The sequence below is a fragment of the Hemitrygon akajei genome, chromosome 8 (assembly GCF_048418815.1).
Source record: "Hemitrygon akajei chromosome 8, sHemAka1.3, whole genome shotgun sequence".
NCBI lineage: Eukaryota > Metazoa > Chordata > Chondrichthyes > Myliobatiformes > Dasyatidae > Hemitrygon > Hemitrygon akajei.
The window spans coordinates 3,903,814-3,924,081 of NC_133131.1; the positions used below are offsets into that span (position 1 = coordinate 3,903,814).

The 20,268-nt window shown below is 51.3% G+C and overlaps 1 protein-coding gene across 1 annotated transcript in view; it reads right to left on the reverse strand.

Moving 5' to 3' along the window:
- Positions 1 to 240: 240 nt before the first annotated feature.
- The window catches only part of scarf1 (scavenger receptor class F, member 1), a 35,383-nt gene continuing 15,355 nt past the window's right edge, over positions 241 to 20,268 (reverse strand). The window contains exons 5-11 of the mRNA XM_073053076.1: positions 15,380 to 15,598; positions 13,981 to 14,109; positions 6,508 to 6,611; positions 4,694 to 4,796; positions 3,923 to 4,047; positions 2,808 to 2,933; positions 241 to 2,493 (exon numbers count right to left, since the gene is read on the reverse strand). Coding sequence (XP_072909177.1) covers positions 1,643 to 2,493; positions 2,808 to 2,933; positions 3,923 to 4,047; positions 4,694 to 4,796; positions 6,508 to 6,611; positions 13,981 to 14,109; positions 15,380 to 15,598 — 1,657 coding nt within the window. The 3' untranslated portion in view covers positions 241 to 1,642. The remainder of the gene's footprint in view (positions 2,494 to 2,807; positions 2,934 to 3,922; positions 4,048 to 4,693; positions 4,797 to 6,507; positions 6,612 to 13,980; positions 14,110 to 15,379; positions 15,599 to 20,268) is intronic.

Below are 20,268 nucleotides of genomic sequence, written 5' to 3' on the forward strand. Positions count from 1 at the left end.
GTGGGAGGGGTGGTACTGAGGGAGGGTCACACTGAGGGAGGGGTGGTACTGAGGGAGGGTTACATTGTGGGAGGGGTGGTACTGAGGGAGGGTCACTCTGAGGGAGGTGTGTTACTGAGGGAGGGTCACACTGTGGGAGGAGTGGTACTGAGGGATGGTCACACTGTGGGAGGGGTTTTACTGAGGGAGGGTCACACTGAGGGAGGGGTGTTACTGAGGGAGGGGTGGTACTGAGGGAGGGTCACACTGAGGGAGGGGTGTTACTGAGGGAGGGTCACACTGAGGGAGGGGTGGTACTGAGGGTGGGGTGTTACTGAGGGAGGGTCACACTGAGGGAGGGGTGTTACTGAGGGAGGGTCACACTGAGGGAGGGTTGGTACTGAGGGAGGGTTACACTACGTGGGAGAGGGTGAGCTCTTGGTCCAATTCGAGGAATCGGGTGGCATGATGGACTCCCATTCTTCTTCAATTTGTTCCGGAACGGCATCTCCTTCACAGCCTGGGTCTTGAGGTTGAAAGCTTTTATGAAAATACTTTAATATTAACAAGGTGTTGGTATTTTGCCTGAAAAACATTCGGCGGCGCTGTTGGAGGTTCGGTTATACTGTGGCAGTGCCAATCCACATGACGTGGGCATTTCGGAGCGAAGCCCAGCTTTTGCCATTTCGCGACGCGCCAAAGCGTTTCTTGTACGGGCGGCCCCGGCACACTTTTCACTTCTTCACCTTCGTCCGTAGTCCGTAGGTCTGTAGTAGTGGAGATCCCAGTACGTTGGGGACCTGGGGCAGAAAGTGCTTCATAGGGCATTATCGTGCAGTAGATTTTAAGTACGTTCACAGGTACACTGTCCAACTGCCCGTTCCGTAGCCGGGGTGAGTCAGTGTACACGGAGTGTGAGAGGTTGCAGCCCCTGTTTGAGTTTCTGAAGGGGCTGCTCGGGTTCTGGTAGGACTTCAGCCCCGAGCTTCTTATGTGCGGGCACGCAGTACGGAAGGGAGCGGCTCACTGTGGATTGATGGTCAGCTTGCTCCTGGGCCTGGCCAAGATGGCATTAACGGGTCTGGGCGGCGGGCAGCCGAGGGCTCTGCTAGGGCCAACTACCTGCCCCTCTTCCGAAGCTACGTTCGTGCCCGGCTGTCCTTGGAGAGGGAACATGTGGTCACGATAGGTACAGTGGGGGAGTTCCAGGAGTAGTGCACCCCCCCCCCCCCCCAGGAGCTGGCTGTTTTATAGACAATAGTAATTATATTTTAATTTCAATTTATTCACTGTCTTGTAAATACTAGATGTTTGTATCTTGTGCATGTTTGTGTAAATAAACTTTAGTCGTTCTGTAAAAAAAAAGGGGGGCAGTACTGAGAGGGGGGAGTGTGACAAGTGGACAGGTATTAGTGAGTCCACTATGTGCACTCAGTGAGCCCCAAACCGGCCTCTCCCTCCTGCCCCTGTATCCACAGCCTTTACCCACCCACCAGCCCTACGGCCCCTCCAGCTCTCCTAGCCTCACTCCCCTCAGGGATATGCCTTGCTGTGGACAGGGCATCCCATACCGACTGCTGCTCGCTGCAGAAAGAAGGGGAGTCTTTCTCGGACAAGGGACATAAACACACACCCCAACACCCTACCCCACTCCCACTTCTCCTCAGCGTTCCTGCTGAGCCGACCTGGAGGGGTCAGGCGGGGCCGGCACGTCCTGCGCTTGCTGCCCCTCGGGCGGGGAGCCGTCCTGGGTAGGGGCGGTAATAGGGATCACCACCCCCAGCCGGGCGCCACTGTCCTCGACCACATTGGCCACTAATTTCCGGAGGACGGGAGTAGCAGGGATGAGGGGCCTCCTGCTCAGGCTGCCGCTGGCCCCGGGCGCAGAGGGCCCCTCTTGGGCACCGGGCTGGGCACGGTGCGTGCCCTCCTCTCGGTCAGCGGGACCTGCCCGCCGCCGGCGCCGGGAGCCGCCGAACCTCCTTATCGCCGCTCGCACTGTCCCGGCCGCCACCACCCCTCCTGTCGGGGAGAGGCCCCAGCTCCTTGGCCTCTTCCCGGCCGCTGGCCCCTCGCCACCTGAGGATGCCTGTGGACCTTCTGTAGCACCGGAGTCGCTCCCCTCGGGGCCCGGCGAGTTTGGCGCAGCGCCGGGGTCACTGGCCCGGGGCTCCGCGAGCAGGCTATGGCCAGAGCTAGGGCTGGGGCTGGGGCTGGGGTCCGCCGGCTCCCCCGGTGCCATGAGCAACCGGCTGAGCCTCCAAGAGAGCTTTGCCTTCCTCAGGGGGCGGGAGCCTGGCTCTGACGCCGAGGCCCGGCGCCTCTCTGGCTCAAACTTGGTGCCCTCGGCGAAGGAGACCGATGGCCGCTTTGGAGCAGCAACGCTGGAGGTGCGGGGGATTTGCAGCGGCTGCAGCCGCTCCTCGCTGGCCGCCTCCCCCGTCTCGGCCGGCAGATAGTTACAGCGGGAGCCCGGCTCCAGGTAGATGTTGCCTGATGCTGACGGGAGACTTTCTATGGAGGAGAGAAGAGCAAAGGGTCAGTGCTCCCATCGGACCCCGATCTACCCTTTAGCCCCACCCTGATCACCCTTTAGCCCCACCCTGATCACCCTTCACCTGCTCACTCTCCTCTCCCCACCCCTCAGTTACCCCCTCAACCGTCCCCCCACTCACAGCCCCCTCCACTCTCGACCCCCCCGCTTGCAAATCCTTGACCCTCCCCTCTCACATCCCACCACCTCCAGTAGGGGATTCGCCACCCATTCCTTTTGCGTGTCCTACCCCGTCCCCACCCTCTCCAACAACGCTCCTCCCCATCCCGCTCACCTTCCATGGGCGGGGTGCAGTACACCGGCCCCTCGTCGTCCGTGTCGAAGGAGTCCGAGTCCCAGACCGCCGAGGGGGAGTCAATGAAGCTGCAGTTCAGGGTGAGGTCGGCGTCGTGGGGCAACACTGGGGGTGGGGGGGGGTGACATGGATGTAACTGTTACTAGCACCAAGGAGTATGTCCCGGGTCTAACTCAAAACCGCCCCCTTCTGGCACAGTCACCGGCCTTCCCGATACACCCACCAATCACGCTCACTACCCCCCCACAGTCGCCTGATGGCCTGTATGTTTCTGGGTACTGGGGGAATCGTGAATACGGGTAAACTGCAGGAGAATGATCAGCAGCCCGGTACCACAGCGGGTAGTGTCCCGCTTTACAGCTCAGCCCAGCGCGAATGAAAAGCGTTCGAACCCGGGACCATCCGCTTCACAGCCTGACGGCTGAAGATTGATCTTAGAGTTAGCTGAAAGGGGAGCACAGAGAATGTGCGAACTATGTCCACCATCCCCGGTGCCGGAGCTCGGAGATTGAATTGAATGGTCCTGGGTCCGAACCCGGCCGGCTCCTTACACGCTTTCCATTCAGCACGAATGAGCGTCAGGCTCGCAACTCGGCCTCGTAAAAAACTGGCAAATGCTGCAGAAAAGGCAAAAATGCCGCCCGACGCGCCACAAGGCGGAAAAGGGACAACAACAAATTAATCTAACCCTCCAATTTTCTATCAACCATGTGCCTAACCAGGAGTCTCCCTATTGTACCTGCCTCTGCCACCATGTTACATGCACCCATCTCTGTAAAAAAAAACTACCCCTGACATCCCCCTGTCACCCGCTCCCCTGGTATTAGCCAGTTCTTCCAAGTTCGCTCGAATCTGCATCTGCACGGTCAGACACAGCCCGAGTTCAATTTCATGTGTAGCCATACCAATCACAACCATTCACTCTCATTTGTAGACACACTGTCCAATCACAACCAGGTTCACTCTCACTTGTAGACACAACTGTCCAATCACAGCCAGGTTCACGCTCACTTGTAGACACACTGTCCAATCACAGCCAGGTTCACGCTCACTTGTAGACACAACTGTCCAATCACAGCCAGGTTCACGCTTACCTGTAACCTTCGGCAGTTTCTGATCGCCGAGGGTGAAGCAGAGGGCAGGAGAGCGGAGATTGGCGAGCACACACCGGACGTGATGCTTCATCCTTGCTATTGGTCCGCTGTCTTTGTCCACGACCCTGAACAGATCCGACAGGAGAACTCCTCAATGTCTCGGGATATTTAAACCATGGAGTTGGGCGGGGGAGGGAGCCCGTGATGGAGACCAAGGCAGTAGGGATATCAGACATAGGATCAGTCTGGGATGAGCTGAGGGGCGGAAGGGTGGCACAACAGTAACGTTAGCCGTACACTTTACGGCACCAGTACCAAGGGTTCAATTGCTGCCACTGTCTGCACGTTCTCCCTCTTGAATGTGTGGGTTTCTTCCGGGTGCTCAGATTTCCTCCCACAGTCCAAGGACATGCGGGTTAGGGTTAATGAGTTGTGGGTACGCTATGCTGGTACCACACTTGCGGGCAGCCCCCAGCACATCTTCAGACTGTGTTGGCGGTTGACACAGAATGATCCATTTCACTGTATCGCCATCTATACTCCTCAGAGGGCCAACACCATCAAGATGGGCAGAATAGACTCCTGGACCTCATCTGCCTCCCTGTCCTCAATGACACACAGGGGACCTCTGACACACTCTCACCACCTAAGCTTTGAGTAAGCAGAGGACGGCGGCCACTAATTACCCACGTAATAGCCAATACTTCCACACCCAGTCGACCTACCCCCAGCCTCGGCCCGAGGCTCCAGAAAACGTTGGTGACTCCCTACCTGCCAGCGGGATCGTCCGCCTCACCTCCACAACAGCAGCAGAGGAGGCAGAGGAACAGGAGGATAGGAAGGAGAACGGCAGTTGTCACCACGCCAGCCGTACCTGCGGAGTGGGAGAAGAACACGGAATTCTTAAAGCGGAGGAGGGAAGCCGCAAAGTTCAGAGGTCGAGGTCGATGCTGGAAAATCAGTGGTGGGGTCATTAAAGTGAGCAAGGACCGGAAGGGCACACTATACCGGCGAGGGATTAGGGTAAATGTTAATTGACAGGGAACTGGCAAAGCTGGAACCTGGACCATTCACACCTCCCTTCAGCCAGGAGTGAAATTCCTATGGAATTAATCCTGCTCTAGCGGCCCAGAGGGACCATCTGCACAACGGAGCTCAGGACCCCGCGGCCGCTCGCTCAGCAGCGCCGGCAATGGGACGTGAAGAGATCCCGGAGAGGATATACTACCAGGATTCCACCACTGCAGCCCCCATCCAGCGTGGGACCCTGGAGAAAGCGGGCCTGATCTGAAACATTCCAGGGAATGTTGGGGAGTAGATCCAATCCCAACCTGATGTGGAATACCGGGAGCATGAGGTTCTGGCCCAATCCTAGCCCAATATGGATGGTGTACTGGGGAGCAGGTCGATCCCAACAGAATCTAGGTAACGGTGAGAAACAGATCGAATTCCAATTCAATGTGGAAAACCTGGAAACCAGGATTTGTCCAATCCCAATCTAATGTGCGATATCGGGGAGCGGTCCGACCAGGTCCAATCCCAATCTGATGTTAGATGTCGGTGATGGTGGGACCAGGTCCAATTCCAGTTTAACGTGAGATAGTGGGAAGTATTGTGACCAGGTCCAATTGCAACCTGATGTTAGATATCGGGGATGGTGGGACCAGGTCCCATTCCAATTTAACGTGAGATAGTGGGAAGTGTTGTGACCAGGTCGAATTGCAATCTGATGTTAGATATCGGGGATGGTGGGACCAGGTCGAATTGCAATCTGATGTTAGATATCGGGGATGGTGGGACCAGGTCCCATTCCAATCTGATGTTAGATATCGGGGATGGTGGGACCAGGTCCCATTCCAATTTAACGTGAGATAGTGGGAAGTGTTGTGACCAGGTCGAATTGCAATCTGATGTTAGATATCGGGGATGGTTGGACCAGGTCCAATTCCAATCTGATGTGAGATATCGGGGATGTTGGGACCAGGTCCAATTCCAGTCTGATGTTAGATATCGGGGATGGTTGGACCAGGTCCCATTCCAATCTGATGTGAGATATCGGGGATGTTGGGACCAGGTCCAATTCCAATCTGATGTTAGATATCGGGGAAGGTTGGACCAGGTCCAATTCCAATCTGATGTGGGACATTGGAAAGAGCTGAGAAGAGGTGTGATTTCACTTTGACATGGTGTACTGTGAGGCAGAGTAATAGGTCCAGTTCCCTTCGGTAGGACCTGTGATGAGTCCCTATCCCCGTGGTCAGAGACAGATCGATCACAATGGGCAGCATGGTAGTGGAGTGGTAAGTCTTTACAGCACCTTCGTCTCGGGTTCAATTCCAATCACTATCTGTAAGGAATGTGTATATCCTCCCACTGACTGTGGGTGTTTCCTCCGGATGCTCCGGTTTCCTCCCACATTCCAAACAGGTACGGGTTAGAGTTATTAAGTTGAAGGCATATTATGTTGGTTCCAGAAGTGTGTTGACGCTTGTGGGCTGCCCCCAGTGCATCCTCAGACATAAACAACACATCTCATTGAAAGTTCGGGTGTATGCGTGACGAATAAAGCTAATCTTTACACTCACTGAGAGGGCAGCTTCCGGTCACGTGGTCACACGTCGCTCCCAGACACCGGCAGGTCATCGAGCAGTTCACGCCGTGCATTCCTATCTGACAGCTGGAATTACAGCTGGAATACAACAACAACTCTGGAAATACTGAGAAAAGGTGGGAAGTCTGGGAGAGAGAATCAACCAATGGACAGGACGGTGTGAAAACAAAGGATCAGTATTGACATAGATGGGTGAATGGTCGCAGACTTTTCCCCAAGAGTTGGGGGATCAGGAGTCAGGTTTAATATCACTGGCAGACAGTGTGTCATGAAATATGCTGCTGTATGTTGCAATACATCATCGTAATAATAAACTATAAATTACAATTAGAAATGTATATAACATTGATTAAGTATTGCAAAAAGAGAGCAAAAAAGAAAAAAAATAGCGAGGTAGTGTACATGGGTTCAACGTCCATTGTTATATACCTCTAGGGTTAATGTTTTCTGTGGACTGTCACTTTAAAATGCCGAGAACACGAGTCTGACTTTTGGACATTTGGATTTCTACTGATTACAAAGTTGTTTGGTTACCATGGTGAGAGAGGTGGAGCTACTTGATGGACAATGAACGTTTACGGTTTCTCGCGGCTTGTTTTGAATATACAAGGACACACAGACAGAGTCGAGACGGATTCGGTCAATGGAAGACACCAGTGAGTCGGTCGCTGGTTTAAACTTTCAGTAGCCAAAAGGGGTGAGTTGAGATCGATCTGGAGTATTGACAAATGACTCTCACAAGTGCTGCAACTAGAAGACGTTTGCAGAGAGAGGGGAGGAGAGGAAGGTGTGAAACAGAAGAAACCTAGTGACAAAGAGATCACTGTTTGGACTCTGTCTCTAAGTAGCCCATGAGGGTGAGTTTGTTTCCATTCGGATACAAAAGTGTGATTGCCACTTAGTTAATCCACAGGAGTGGGTTCTCTGGCGAGGGGAAAACCTTTGTGAGTACCACTTGTGTGTTTACCCTTGTCTGGGTGTGGTAATTCACTGAAGAAAGGCACCCCTGTGGCAAATCACTGTTGGAGTTACTTCGTATGTTGTGGAACTGGATCAGTGGCTATCACAGTGTGTGTAAGAGTGACCCTGTGGGAACTACCAGTGTGTTTAACCCTTCCCTGGGTTAGTAGTTTTACTACATGAAGACTGTACCCCGTAGTATAGTCACATTGGCTAACTTGAAGGATTTGGAGGACAACGGGAAGATCAACAACACCTGTTTATTTGGAATACAAATATCTCTCCCATACCAACAATAACAATTCTGTGGAGTGAACTGAACTTTCTGACTGTGACTCTTGCCACCTGAGCTTGAATAAGTTTTGGGAACTTTATTTATACCTCTATATATGCATAACACTGCTAACTCTTGGTTTACCTGGTTTAAGTTTCTATATTTGGTAGTTACTAATAGAATAGTGATTGTTAACAGCAGAACCAGACTCCAGGTTCTATCGCTGCTGATACTTTTGCAGGGTTCTGTGTACGTAACACCATCCAGAAATCTGATGGCAGAGGTGAAGAATGTGTTCCTGAATCGTTGAGTATGGGTCCTCAGGTTCCTGTACATCCTCCTTAATGGTAGCTATCAGAACAGAGCATGTGCTGGGTGAGGGGGTGGGAGATAGCTTTTTGAAGGTAACCTGGATGTTGGGCAGGCTGTGCCCATGATGGAGCTGGCTGAGTTCACAACTTTCTGCAGCTTTTCCCGATCCTGTGCAGAGGCTCCTCCATATCAAGCGATGAAGTGACTAGAGCATACAACTAGAGAAAATAAGTTTACGATGGGAGGGGGAGTTTAAATAGGATTTGGAGGGGCAACTTCACCCAGGTATGTATGTCCAAATATGTAACGAGCTGCCAGAGGAACTAATTGAGGCAGGTACATTCAGAACATTCAAAAGGTACCTGGACAGAGACATGGAGTGGAAATATTTCACAGGATATGCACCAAATACGAGCAAATGGGACTAGCTTGGATTGACATCCTGGTTACGGACTGGTTGGGCCAAAGGGATTGGGTCCATGTTCTATAAGCCTAACGTCTGGAAGCAGGAGGCCATTCAGCCACGCGTGCCTGTCTAACTGTACAGTCACTGTGTAACTGTACAGAGTCACTGTTTATCCAGGGTCAGGGTCGCTGTGTAACTGTACAGAGTCACTGTTTATCCAGGGTCAGGGTCACTGTGTAACTGTACAGAGTCACTGTTTATCCAGGGTCAGGGTCGTTGTGTAACTGTACAGAGTCACTGTTTATCCAGGGTCAGGGTCACTGTGTAACTGTACAGAGTCACTGTTTATCCAGGGTCAGGGTCGCTGTGTAACTGTACAGAGTCACTGTTTATCCAGGGTCAGGGTCACTGTGTAACTGTACAGAGTCACTGTTTATCCAGGGTCAGGGTCGTTGTGTAACTGTACAGAGTCACTGTTTATCCAGGGTCAGGGTCGCTGTGTAACTGTACAGAGTCACTGTTTATCCAGGGTCAGGGTCGCTGTGTAACTGTACAGAGTCACTGTTTATCCAGGGTCAGGGTCGCTGTGTAACTGTACAGAGTCACTGTTTATCCAGGGTCAGGGTCGTTGTGTAACTGTACAGAGTCACTGTTTATCCAGGGTCAGGGTCGCTGTGTAACTGTACAGAGTCACTGTTTATCCAGGGTCAGGGTCGTTGTGTAACTGTACAGAGTCACTGTTTATCCAGGGTCAGGGTCGCTGTGTAACTGTACAGAGTCACTGTTTATCCAGGGTCAGGGTCGTTGTGTAACTGTACAGAGTCACTGTTTATCCAGGGTCAGGGTCGCTGTGTAACTGTACAGAGTCACTGTTTATCCAGGGTCAGGGTCACTGTGTAACTGTACAGAGTCACTGTTTATCCAGGGTCAGGGTCGCTGTGTAACTGTACAGAGTCACTGTTTATCCAGGGTCAGGGTCGTTGTGTAACTGTACAGAGTCACTGTTTATCCAGGGTCAGGGTCGCTGTGTAACTGTACAGAGTCACTGTTTATCCAGGGTCAGGGTCGTTGTGTAACTGTACAGAGTCACTGTTTATCCAGGGTCAGGGTCGCTGTGTAACTGTACAGAGTCACTGTTTATCCAGGGTCAGGGTCGCTGTGTAACTGTACAGAGTCACTGTTTATCCAGGGTCAGGGTCACTGTGTAACTGTACAGAGTCACTGTTTATCCAGGGTCAGGGTCGTGGTGTAACTGTACAGAGTCACTGTTTATCCAGGGTCAGGGTCACTGTGTAACTGTACAGAGTCACTGTTTATCCAGGGTCAGGGTCGTTGTGTAACTGTAGAGAGTCACTGTTTATCCAGGGTCAGGGTCACTGTGTAACTGTAGAGAGTCACTGTTTATCCAGGGTCAGGGTCACTGTGTAACTGTACAGAGTCACTGTTTATCCAGGGTCAGGGTCGCTGTGTAACTGTACAGAGTCACTGTTTATCCAGGGTCAGGGTCACTGTGTAACTGTACAGAGTCACTGTTTATCCAGGGTTAGGGTCGCTGTGTAACTGTACAGAGTCACTGTTTATCCAGGGTCAGGGTCGCTGTGTAACTGTACAGAGTCACTGTTTATCCAGGGTCAGGGTCGCTGTGTAACTGTACAGAGTCACTGTTTATCCAGGGTCAGGGTCGCTGTGTAACTGTACAGAGTCACTGTTTATCCAGGGTCAGGGTCACTGTGTAACTGTACAGAGTCACTGTTTATCCAGGGTCAGGGTCACTGTGTAACTGTACAGAGTCACTGTTTATCCAGGGTCAGGGTCACTGTGTAACTGTACAGAGTCACTGTTTATCTAGGGTCAGGGTCACTGTGTAACTGTACAGAGTCACTGTTTATCCAGGGTCAGGGTCACTGTGTAACTGTACAGAGTCACTGTTTATCCAGGGTCAGGGTCACTGTGTAACTGTACAGAGTCACTGTTTATCCAGGGTCAGGGTCACTGTGTAACTGTACAGAGTCACTGTTTATCCAGGGTCAGGGTCACTGTGTAACTGTACAGAGTCACTGTTTATCCAGGGTCAGGGTCACTGTGTAACTGTACAGAGTCACTGTTTATTCAGGGTCAGGGTCACTGTGTAACTGTACAGAGTCACTGTTTATCCAGGGTCAGGGTCACTGTGTAACTGTAGAGAGTCACTGTTTATCCAGGGTCAGGGTCGTTGTGTAACTGTAGAGAGTCACTGTTTATCCAGGGTCAGGGTCACTGTGTAACTGTACAGAGTCACTGTTTATCCAGGGTCAGGGTCACTGTGTAACTGTACAGAGTCACTGTTTATCCAGGGTCAGGGTCGCTGTGTAACTGTACAGAGTCACTGTTTATCCAGGGTCAGGGTCACTGTGTAACTGTACAGAGTCACTGTTTATCCAGGGTCAGGGTCGCTGTGTAACTGTACAGAGTCACTGTTTATCCAGGGTCAGGGTCGCTGTGTAACTGTACAGAGTCACTGTTTATCCAGGGTCAGGGTCACTGTGTAACTGTACAGAGTCACTGTTTATCCAGGGTCAGGGTCGCTGTGTAACTGTACAGAGTCACTGTTTATCCAGGGTCAGGGTCGCTGTGTAACTGTACAGAGTCACTGTTTATCCAGGGTCAGGGTCGTTGTGTAACTGTACAGAGTCACTGTTTATCCAGGGTCAGGGTCGCTGTGTAACTGTACAGAGTCACTGTTTATCCAGGGTCAGGGTCGCTGTGTAACTGTACAGAGTCACTGTTTATCCAGGGTCAGGGTCGCTGTGTAACTGTACAGAGTCACTGTTTATCCAGGGTCAGGGTCACTGTGTAACTGTACAGAGTCACTGTTTATCCAGGGTCAGGGTCACTGTGTAACTGTACAGAGTCACTGTTTATCCAGGGTCAGGGTCACTGTGTAACTGTACAGAGTCACTGTTTATTCAGGGTGAGGGTCACTGTGTAACTGTACAGAGTCACTGTTTATCTAGGGTCAGGGTCACTGTGTAACTGTACAGAGTCACTGTTTATCCAGGGTCAGGGTCACTGTGTAACTGTACAGAGTCACTGTTTATCCAGGGTCAGGGTCACTGTGTAACTGTACAGAGTCACTGTTTATTCAGGGTCAGGGTCACTGTGTAACTGTACAGAGTCACTGTTTATTCAGGGTCAGGGTCACTGTGTAACTGTACAGAGTCACTGTTTATCCAGGGTCAGGGTCACTGTGTAACTGTACAGAGTCACTGTTTATCCAGGGTCAGGGTCGCTGTGTAACTGTACAGAGTCACTGTTTATCCAGGGTCAGGGTCACTGTGTAACTGTACAGAGTCACTGTTTATCCAGGGTCAGGGTCGCTGTGTAACTGTACAGAGTCACTGTTTATTCAGGGTGAGGTTCACTCACTGTGTAACTGTACAGAGTCACTGTTTATTCAGGGTCAGGGTCACTGTGTAACTGTACAGAGTCACTGTTTATCCAGGGTCAGGGTCACTGTGTAACTGTACAGAGTCACTGTTTATCCAGGGTCAGGGTCGCTGTGTAACTGTACAGAGTCACTGTTTATCCAGGGTCAGGGTCACTGTGTAACTGTACAGAGTCACTGTTTATCCAGAGTCAGGGTCGCTGTGTAACTGTACAGAGTCACTGTTTATTCAGGGTCAGGGTCACTGTGTAACAGTACAGAGTCACTGTTTATCCAGGGTCAGGGTCACTGTGTAACTGTACAGAGTCACTGTTTATTCAGGGTCAGGGTCACTGTGTAACTGTACAGAGTCACTGTTTATCAACGGTCAGGGTCGCTGTGTAACTGTACAGAGTCACTGTTTATTCAGAGTGAGGGTCACTCACTGTGTAACTGTACAGAGTCACTGTTTATTCAGGGTGAGGGTCACTGTGTAACTGTACAGAGTCACTGTTTATCCAGGGCCAGGGTCACTGTGTAACTGTACAGAGTCACTGTTTATCCAGGGTCAGGGTCGCTGTGTAACTGTACAGAGTCACTGTTTATTCAGGGTGATGGTCACTCACTGTGTAACTGTACAGAGTCACTGTTTATTCAGGGTCAGGGTCGCTGTGTAACTGTACAGAGTCACTGTTTATCCAGGGTCAGGGTCACTGTGTAACTGTACAGAGTCACTGTTTATTCAGGGTCAGGGTCGCTGTGTAACTGTACAGAGTCACTGTTTATCCAGGGTCAGGGTCGCTGTGTAACTGTACAGAGTCACTGTTTATCCAGGGTCAGGGTCGCTGTGTAACTGTACAGAGTCACTGTTTATCCAGGGTCAGGGTCGCTGTGTAACTGTACAGAGTCACTGTTTATTCAGGGTGAGGGTCACTGTGTAACTGTACAGAGTCACTGTTTATTCAGGGTGAGGGTCACTCACTGTGTAACTGTACAGAGTCACTGTTTATCCAGGGTTAGGGTTGCTGTGTAACTGTACAGAGTCACTGTTTATTCAGGGTGAGGGTCACTCACTGTGAAATTGTACAGAGTCACTGTTTATTCAGGGTCAGGGTCGCTGTGTAACTGTACAGAGTCACTGTTTATCCAGTGTGGGGGTTGCTGTGTAACTGTACAGAGTCACTGTTTATCCAGGGTCAGGGTCACTGTGTAACTGTACAGAGTCACTGTTTATCCAGGGTCAGGGTCACTGTGTAACTGTACAGAGTCACTGTTTATTCAGGGTGAGGGTCACTCACTGTGTAACTGTACAGAGTCACTGTTTATCCAGGGTCAGGGTCACTGTGTAACTGTACAGAGTCACTGTTTATCCAGGGTGGGGGTTGCTGTGTAACTGTACAGAGTCACTGTTTATTCAGGGTGAGGTTCACTCACTGTGTAACTGTACAGAGTCACTGTTTATCCAGGGTCAGGGTCACTGTGTAACTGTACAGAGTCACTGTTTATCCAGGGTCAGGCTTACTGTGTAACTGTACAGAGTCACTGTTTATCCAGGGTTAGGGTTGCTGTGTAACTGTACAGAGTCACTGTTTATTCAGGGTGAGGTTCACTCACTGTGTAACTGTACAGAGTCACTGTTTATCCAGGGTGAGGGTCACTGTGTAACTGTACAGAGTCACTGTTTATCCAGGGTTAGGGTTGCTGTGTAACTGTACAGAGTCACTGTTTATTCAGGGTGAGGTTCACTCACTGTGTAACTGTACAGAGTCACTGTTTATCCAGGGTCAGGGTCACTGTGTAACTGTACAGAGTCACTGTTTATCCAGGGTCAGGCTTACTGTGTAACTGTACAGAGTCACTGTTTATCCAGGGTTAGGGTTGCTGTGTAACTGTACAGAGTCACTGTTTATTCAGGGTGAGGTTCACTCACTGTGTAACTGTACAGAGTCACTGTTTATCCAGGGTCAGGGTCACTGTGTAACTGTACAGAGTCACTGTTTATCCAGGGTTAGGGTCGCTGTGTAACTGTACACAGACACTGCCGGATATTTAGTGTGAACGTGTGTTGTGCACCTGGCTCCTGACTACTGACCTGTCTCCGGTATACCCCGCATCGCAGATGCATTCCCCTGTCACGTGGTGGCATGCTCCATGGTAACAGTCTGGACAGGATGATCGACATTCAGCGCCGTAGGTTCCCGTCGCACAGGGAGTGTCACACCTGGTTGATAACAGAGAGTGTGGTCACCGTTAGCACGGAGCACGCAGAGATTCCCAGCCTACACGGCTGTGCACAGGCACTGGATACCGTGAACCACTGGGCCGTGTGCTGGATACAGTGAACAGAGGATCCGTGCGCTGGATACAGTGAACCGCCGGGCCGTGACTAGTGATGCTCCTCAGGGGTCTGTATTGGGACCGCTACTTTGCAGATTGTTTGTCAATGATTTGGATAATGGAATTGATGGCTTTGTGACAAAGTTTGTGGATGATACAAAGATAGGTGGAGGGGTAGGTAGTGCTGAGGAAGCAATGAGATTGCAGCAGGATATAGACAAATTGAAAGAATGGGCTAAAAGTAACAGATGGAATACTGTGTGGGGAAATGTATGATCATGCATTTTGGTAAAGGGAACAATAGTACAGAATATTATCTAAATGGGGAGAAGGTTCAGACATCAGAGGTGCAGAGGGACTTGGGAATCCTCATGCAAGACTCCCAGAAGGTTAATTTACAGGTTGCGTCTGCGGTAAAGGTGGCAAATGAAATGCTGGCATTTATTTCAAGAGGAAATAGAATATAAAAGCAAGGAGATGATGCTGGAGCTTCATAAGGCACTAGTCAGCCTGCACGGAGTATTGTCAACAGTTTTGGGCCCGGTATCTCAGAAACAATGAGAGAGGCCAGAGGAGGCTCACGAGGATGATTCTGGAAATGAAGGGGTTAATATATTAGGATCGTTTGGCAGCTTTGGGGCTGTACTCACTAGAATTTAGAAGAATATGGGGGGGGGGGATCTCATTGAAACCTACCGAATTAATAGGATGGATGTGGAGAGGATGTTTTCTATGATCGGGGTATCCAGAACTAGAGGGAACAGCCTCCAAATGGAGGGGCGACCTTTTAGAACGGAGTTAAGGAGGAAGTTTTTTTTAACCCAGAGAGTAGTGAATGTGTGAAATGTTCTGCCACAGATTGCGCTGGAGGCCAAGTCCGTGGGTATATTTAAGGCGGAAGTTGATCGTTTCCTGATTGGTCAGGGCAACAAAGGATATGGCGAGAAGGCAGGTGTATGGGGTTGAGTGGGATCTGGGATCAGCCATGATGGAATGGCGGAGCAGACTCGATGGGCTGAAAGGTCTAATTTTGCTCCTATGTCTTATGGAGCGCGGAACTGGGAGAGCGCACAGGGATGGAAGTGTGCGGTGCGTGAAGTGCGGCCTGGGCCGAAGTCGTGAACAGGAGAACGAGCGGCGCCGGGAATACGTACCTGGGTTTCGTCCAGCCCGGGTCGCAGGTCGCACAGTGACCCGTGTGGACGTCGCAGGGCTCACCATCTCGGCAGCGGGGACACTGGCCCGCACAGTTCTCTCCGTAGGAGCCGGCGGGGCAGAGCTGGTCGCAGCGGCTCCCCGTCCAACCCGCCTCACACACCAGGCAGGACCCGTCCTCGGGAGAGCAGGGCTGGGCTCCTTTACACTGGCCACACCTGGTAGAGAAAACACACAAAGCGGACAGTGGGCACGGCACTCCAAATCCTAGCACGAGACACTAAACATGGGGCACTGGGAGGCTGGACAGTGGGCACTGGGCTACGGGCACGGCACTCCAAATCCTAGCACGAGACACTAAACATGGGGCACTGGGAGGCTGGACAGTGGGCACTGGGCTACGGGCACGGCACTCCAAATCCTAGCACTAGACACTAGACATGGGGCACTGGGAGGCTGGACAGTGGGCACTGGGCTACGGGCATGGCACTCCAAATCCTAGCACGAGACACTAAACATGGGGCACTGGGAGGCTGGACAGTGGGCACTGGGCTACGGGCATGGCACTCCAAATCCTAGCACGAGACACTAAACATGGGGCACTGGGAGGCTGGACAGTGGGCACTGGGCTACGGGCATGGCACTACACTGGGTATTGGGCAGTGGGCACTGGGCTACGGGCATGGCACTACACTGGGTATTGGGCAGTGGGCACTGGGCTACGGGCATGGCACTACACTGGGTATTGGGCAGTGGGCACTGGGCTACGGGCACGGCACTCCAAATCCTAGCACTAGACACTAAACATGGGGCACTGGGTATTGGGCAGTGGGCACTGGGCTACGGGCATGGCACTACACTGGGTATTGGGCAGTGGGCACTGGGCTACGGGCATGGCACTACACTGGGTATTGGGCAGTGGGCACTGGGCTACGGGCATGGCACTACACTGGGTATTGGGCAGTGGGCAATAGGTGCTGTACATTGGACGCCAGAATCTGGGGGCTGGGTGTATCATTGGGGACTAGAGCTGGACAATATACACTGAGTGCTGGGCGCTGGGACAGCGCGGTTCACTTTGCATCAAATCAGAACCACCGGTCCACATCTCACCGCACCAGCTGAACCCCAGACTTTATGCGGGCACAATGCAGTCCCAAATTCCACCGCATTTATTCGGGTCCACGAGTGAGCAGGAACAGCCCGGTACACAGAGTTTCCGGTTCCGGTTCCGGTTCCATGCAGAAGCTCTGAGCTCCGGTACTCTCTGCTCGGCGTTGCCGGTCCTACCGGGAGGACCCCGCGGTTTATTCCAGGTTTTCAACATCTGTCTCTTCATCATTTCTAAAGTCAGTCCAGGTTTTCTTAACTGCCCCATTAACTCCACCATGTTCGGTCCCAAGCCCGGCTGCAGAATGAGGAGGGTTGGGATGGGGTTAGCAACCCCATCCTGTAAAAACCCGGAGCTACAGAAACGTCAGCTGAAGCTCCGAAGGACTCAGCCCTGGGAGAGGAAAGATCTTCGAAGATGACTTACACGAGGACTCTGGTGTGCTGCGGCCGATGACCTAAAGGGGTGACGGGCTCCGAAGAGATTAGCCCCACCCCACCCCCGCTGAGCACGGTTATGGTCAGGATTTCAACTAGTAATTCCAGGTGATGTTTTTAAATTCTAAAATTTATACACTATTCAGAATAAAGAGAAGCACTTTGAAAAACTATTTGTATTCTTGTCATTTGGTAAGTACATTAAATATTGTGAAGACTATTTTTAAAAACCACAGTACTATAACCACTGATGTGTACCTCCCCACCCCACTCCACTCCCCGAGCCGATACTCCTTTCATTGTTCGAGGGCGTCTCCTCCCAAATCTGCCCTTCGATGCTGGGCAGCGGAAGGAGCCTATATTTCATTAGGAGTTTGAGATTTGGTCTTTCTCCAATGACTGGCAAATTTCTACACGTGTACCGTGGAGAGCATTCTCACTGGTTGCATCACCGTCTGGGGCGGAGGGGCCACTGCACAGGATCGGGAAGAGCTGCAGGAAGTTGTCAACTCAGCCAGGTCCACCCTGGGCACCAGCCTCCCTAATGTCCAGGACATCTTCAAACGGTGGTGCATGAAAAAGGCGGCATCCATCATTAAGGACACCCATCACCCAGGACATGCCCTCTTCTCATTGCTACCATCAGGGAGGGGGTACAGGAGCCTGGAGACACACACTCAACGTTTCAGGAACAACTTCTTCCCCTCTGCCATCAGATTTCTGAATGGACATTGAACCTGTGAACACAAGCTTACTACTTTTTTTTTCTTTTAGTGGTATTTTTGCACACATTTAATATCTATCTATCTATCTATCTATCTATCTATCTATCTATCTATCTATCTATCTATCTATCTATCTATCTATCTATCTATCTATCTATCTATCTATCTATCTATCTATTTATCTATCTATCTATCTACTTATGTATTATTGTAATTGATTCTATTATATTATTCTATAGATTTATTGAGTAAGCCTGCAAGGAAATGAATCTCAGGGTTGTATATGGTACTTTGATAATAAATTTACTTTGAAAAATTAGTTTTTTAAAAAATTATTATGCTTTACACTGTACTTCTGCCGCAAAAGATCAAATTTCGCGACAAGTGCCAGTGATACTCTGATTCTGAGTCTGACCGTGGTTCTGCCCCAGCGAGCCCTTGCGCTGGCTGCGCGAAGATTCAGCGAGTCCCCGTGCGCGCCCGCCTGCAGCCTGGAACCTGCCAGTCGGCGGCGTTCCTCCGCGGACGGCTCTCCGTGCTGGGAGACCCAAGTTTCGTCTTTCACCGAGTTGATGGGCTTCCAAGTTCACTCAGTGTGTGTCCCCCAGAAACAGCCGGTAGACCAGAGTCCTCTGTCACACAGCTGCTGAACAGAGGGATCCTGCCGATGCTGGAAATCCGGAGCAACGCACAAAATACTGGGGGAACTCAGCGACTCTGGAGAGACCATAGACCATAATACATAGGAACAGAATTAGAGCATCGAGTCCGCTCCGCCGTTCCAGGCCGAGACCCTTCATCAGGGCTGGAAAGGAAGGGGAGAAGCCGGAATAAGAAGGTGGGGTGTATGGGGAGGGGTACGAGCTGCACGTGATGGATGAGACTGGGTGAGGGGGAAGGTGGGTGGGTGGGGAGGTCATGCGTACGAGATGCAGGTGATAGAGGAGACTGGGTGAGGGGGAAGGTGGGTGGGTGGGGAGGTCATGCGTACGAGCTGCACGTGATGGATGAGACTGGGTGAGGGGGAAGGTGGGTGGGAGGGGAGGGGATGCATTAGGAGCTGGGCGGTGATTGGTGGAATGGGAGAATGGCAGAAAAGGAAGGAATCTACTAGGAAGGGAGAGTTGACCACGGGAGAAAGGGAAGGAGGTAGTGAGTTGAGAGGGGAGTCCTGATGAAGGGTCTTGGCCTGGAACGTCGACTGTTAATTTCTCTCCATAGATGCTGCCTGACCTGGTGAGTTCCTCCAGCATCTTGTGCTGTCTGTCTCCATGCCCTCAGGGGTGACCTGATAGAAATATGTAAGATCATAAGGGGTACAGACTGGGTAAAGGCTGACAGTTTTTCCCCAAGGATGGGCAGCTAAAAACACGAGGGCACAGGTTGACGAGAGGAAGTGGTCGAGCAGGTTCTATACATTAACAACATTTGGACAGGAACACGGATAGGAAAGGGTTAGGGTTATGGGCGAAACCCGGGCAAATGCAACCAGTTTAGATGGGTATCTTGGTTGGCGTGGAGCATTTGGGCCGAATAGCCAGATTCCTCTGTTTCCCCTGCTCATCGGCTGTCAGGATATCACTTCGCGAGACAAGTGTATTCTGTTCCTGGCTTGAAAAACTGTATTACATTAAATATCGCTACAACCTTCTCGGCTCCAGAAACGATCCCGTTGTCTCCACCGTCCCAACAGACCATTAACCCTGTTGTCTCCACCGTCCCCCCAACAGACCATTAACCCCGTTGTCTCCACCGTCCCCCCAACAGACCATTAACCCCGTTGTCTCCACCGTCCCAACAGACCATTAACCGTTGTCTCCACCGTCCCCCCAACAGACCATTAACCCCGTTGTCTCCACCGTCCCAACAGACCATTAACCCTTACTTTGAGCTAATTCCAGTCAAACATCTTCACACTCAGCAATACTACTCAATCAATATATACAGTACAGGTATATATTCTGCGTGTCCGTGTTTATGCCTGTGTGTCTGTGTGCCTGTCTGTGTACACGTGTGTGTGTGTGTGTGTGTGTGTGTGTGTGTGTGTGTGTGTGTGTGTGTGTATCTGTCTGTCGGTGTCTGTGTGTCCGACTGTGTACATGTGTGTGTGTGTGTGTGTGTGTGTGTGTGTGTGTGTGTGTGTGTGTGTGTGTGTGTGTATGTATGTATGTGTGCCTGTTTGTCTGTGTGTCCGTCTGTGTACACGTGTGTGTGTGGCTGTCTGTCTGTCTGTCTGTGTGTATGTGTGCCCGTCTGTGCACACGTGTGTGTGTGTGTGTGTGTGTGTGTGTGTGTGTCTGTCTGTCTGTGTGTATGTGTGCCCGTCTGTGTACACGTGTGTCTGTGTGTGTGTGTGTGTGTGTCTGTCTGTGTGTATGTGTGCCCGTCTGTGTACACGTGTGTGAGTGTGTGTGTGTCTGTCTGTCTGTGTGTATGTGTGCCTGTCTGTGTACACGTGTGTGTGTGTCTGTCTGTCTGTCTGTCTGTGTGTATGTGTGCCCGTCTGTGTACACGTGTGTGTGTGTGTGTGTGTGTGTGTGTCTGTCTGTCTGTCTGTCTGTCTGTCTGTGTGTGTGCCTGTCTGTGCACACGTGTGTGTGTGTGTGTATGTCGGC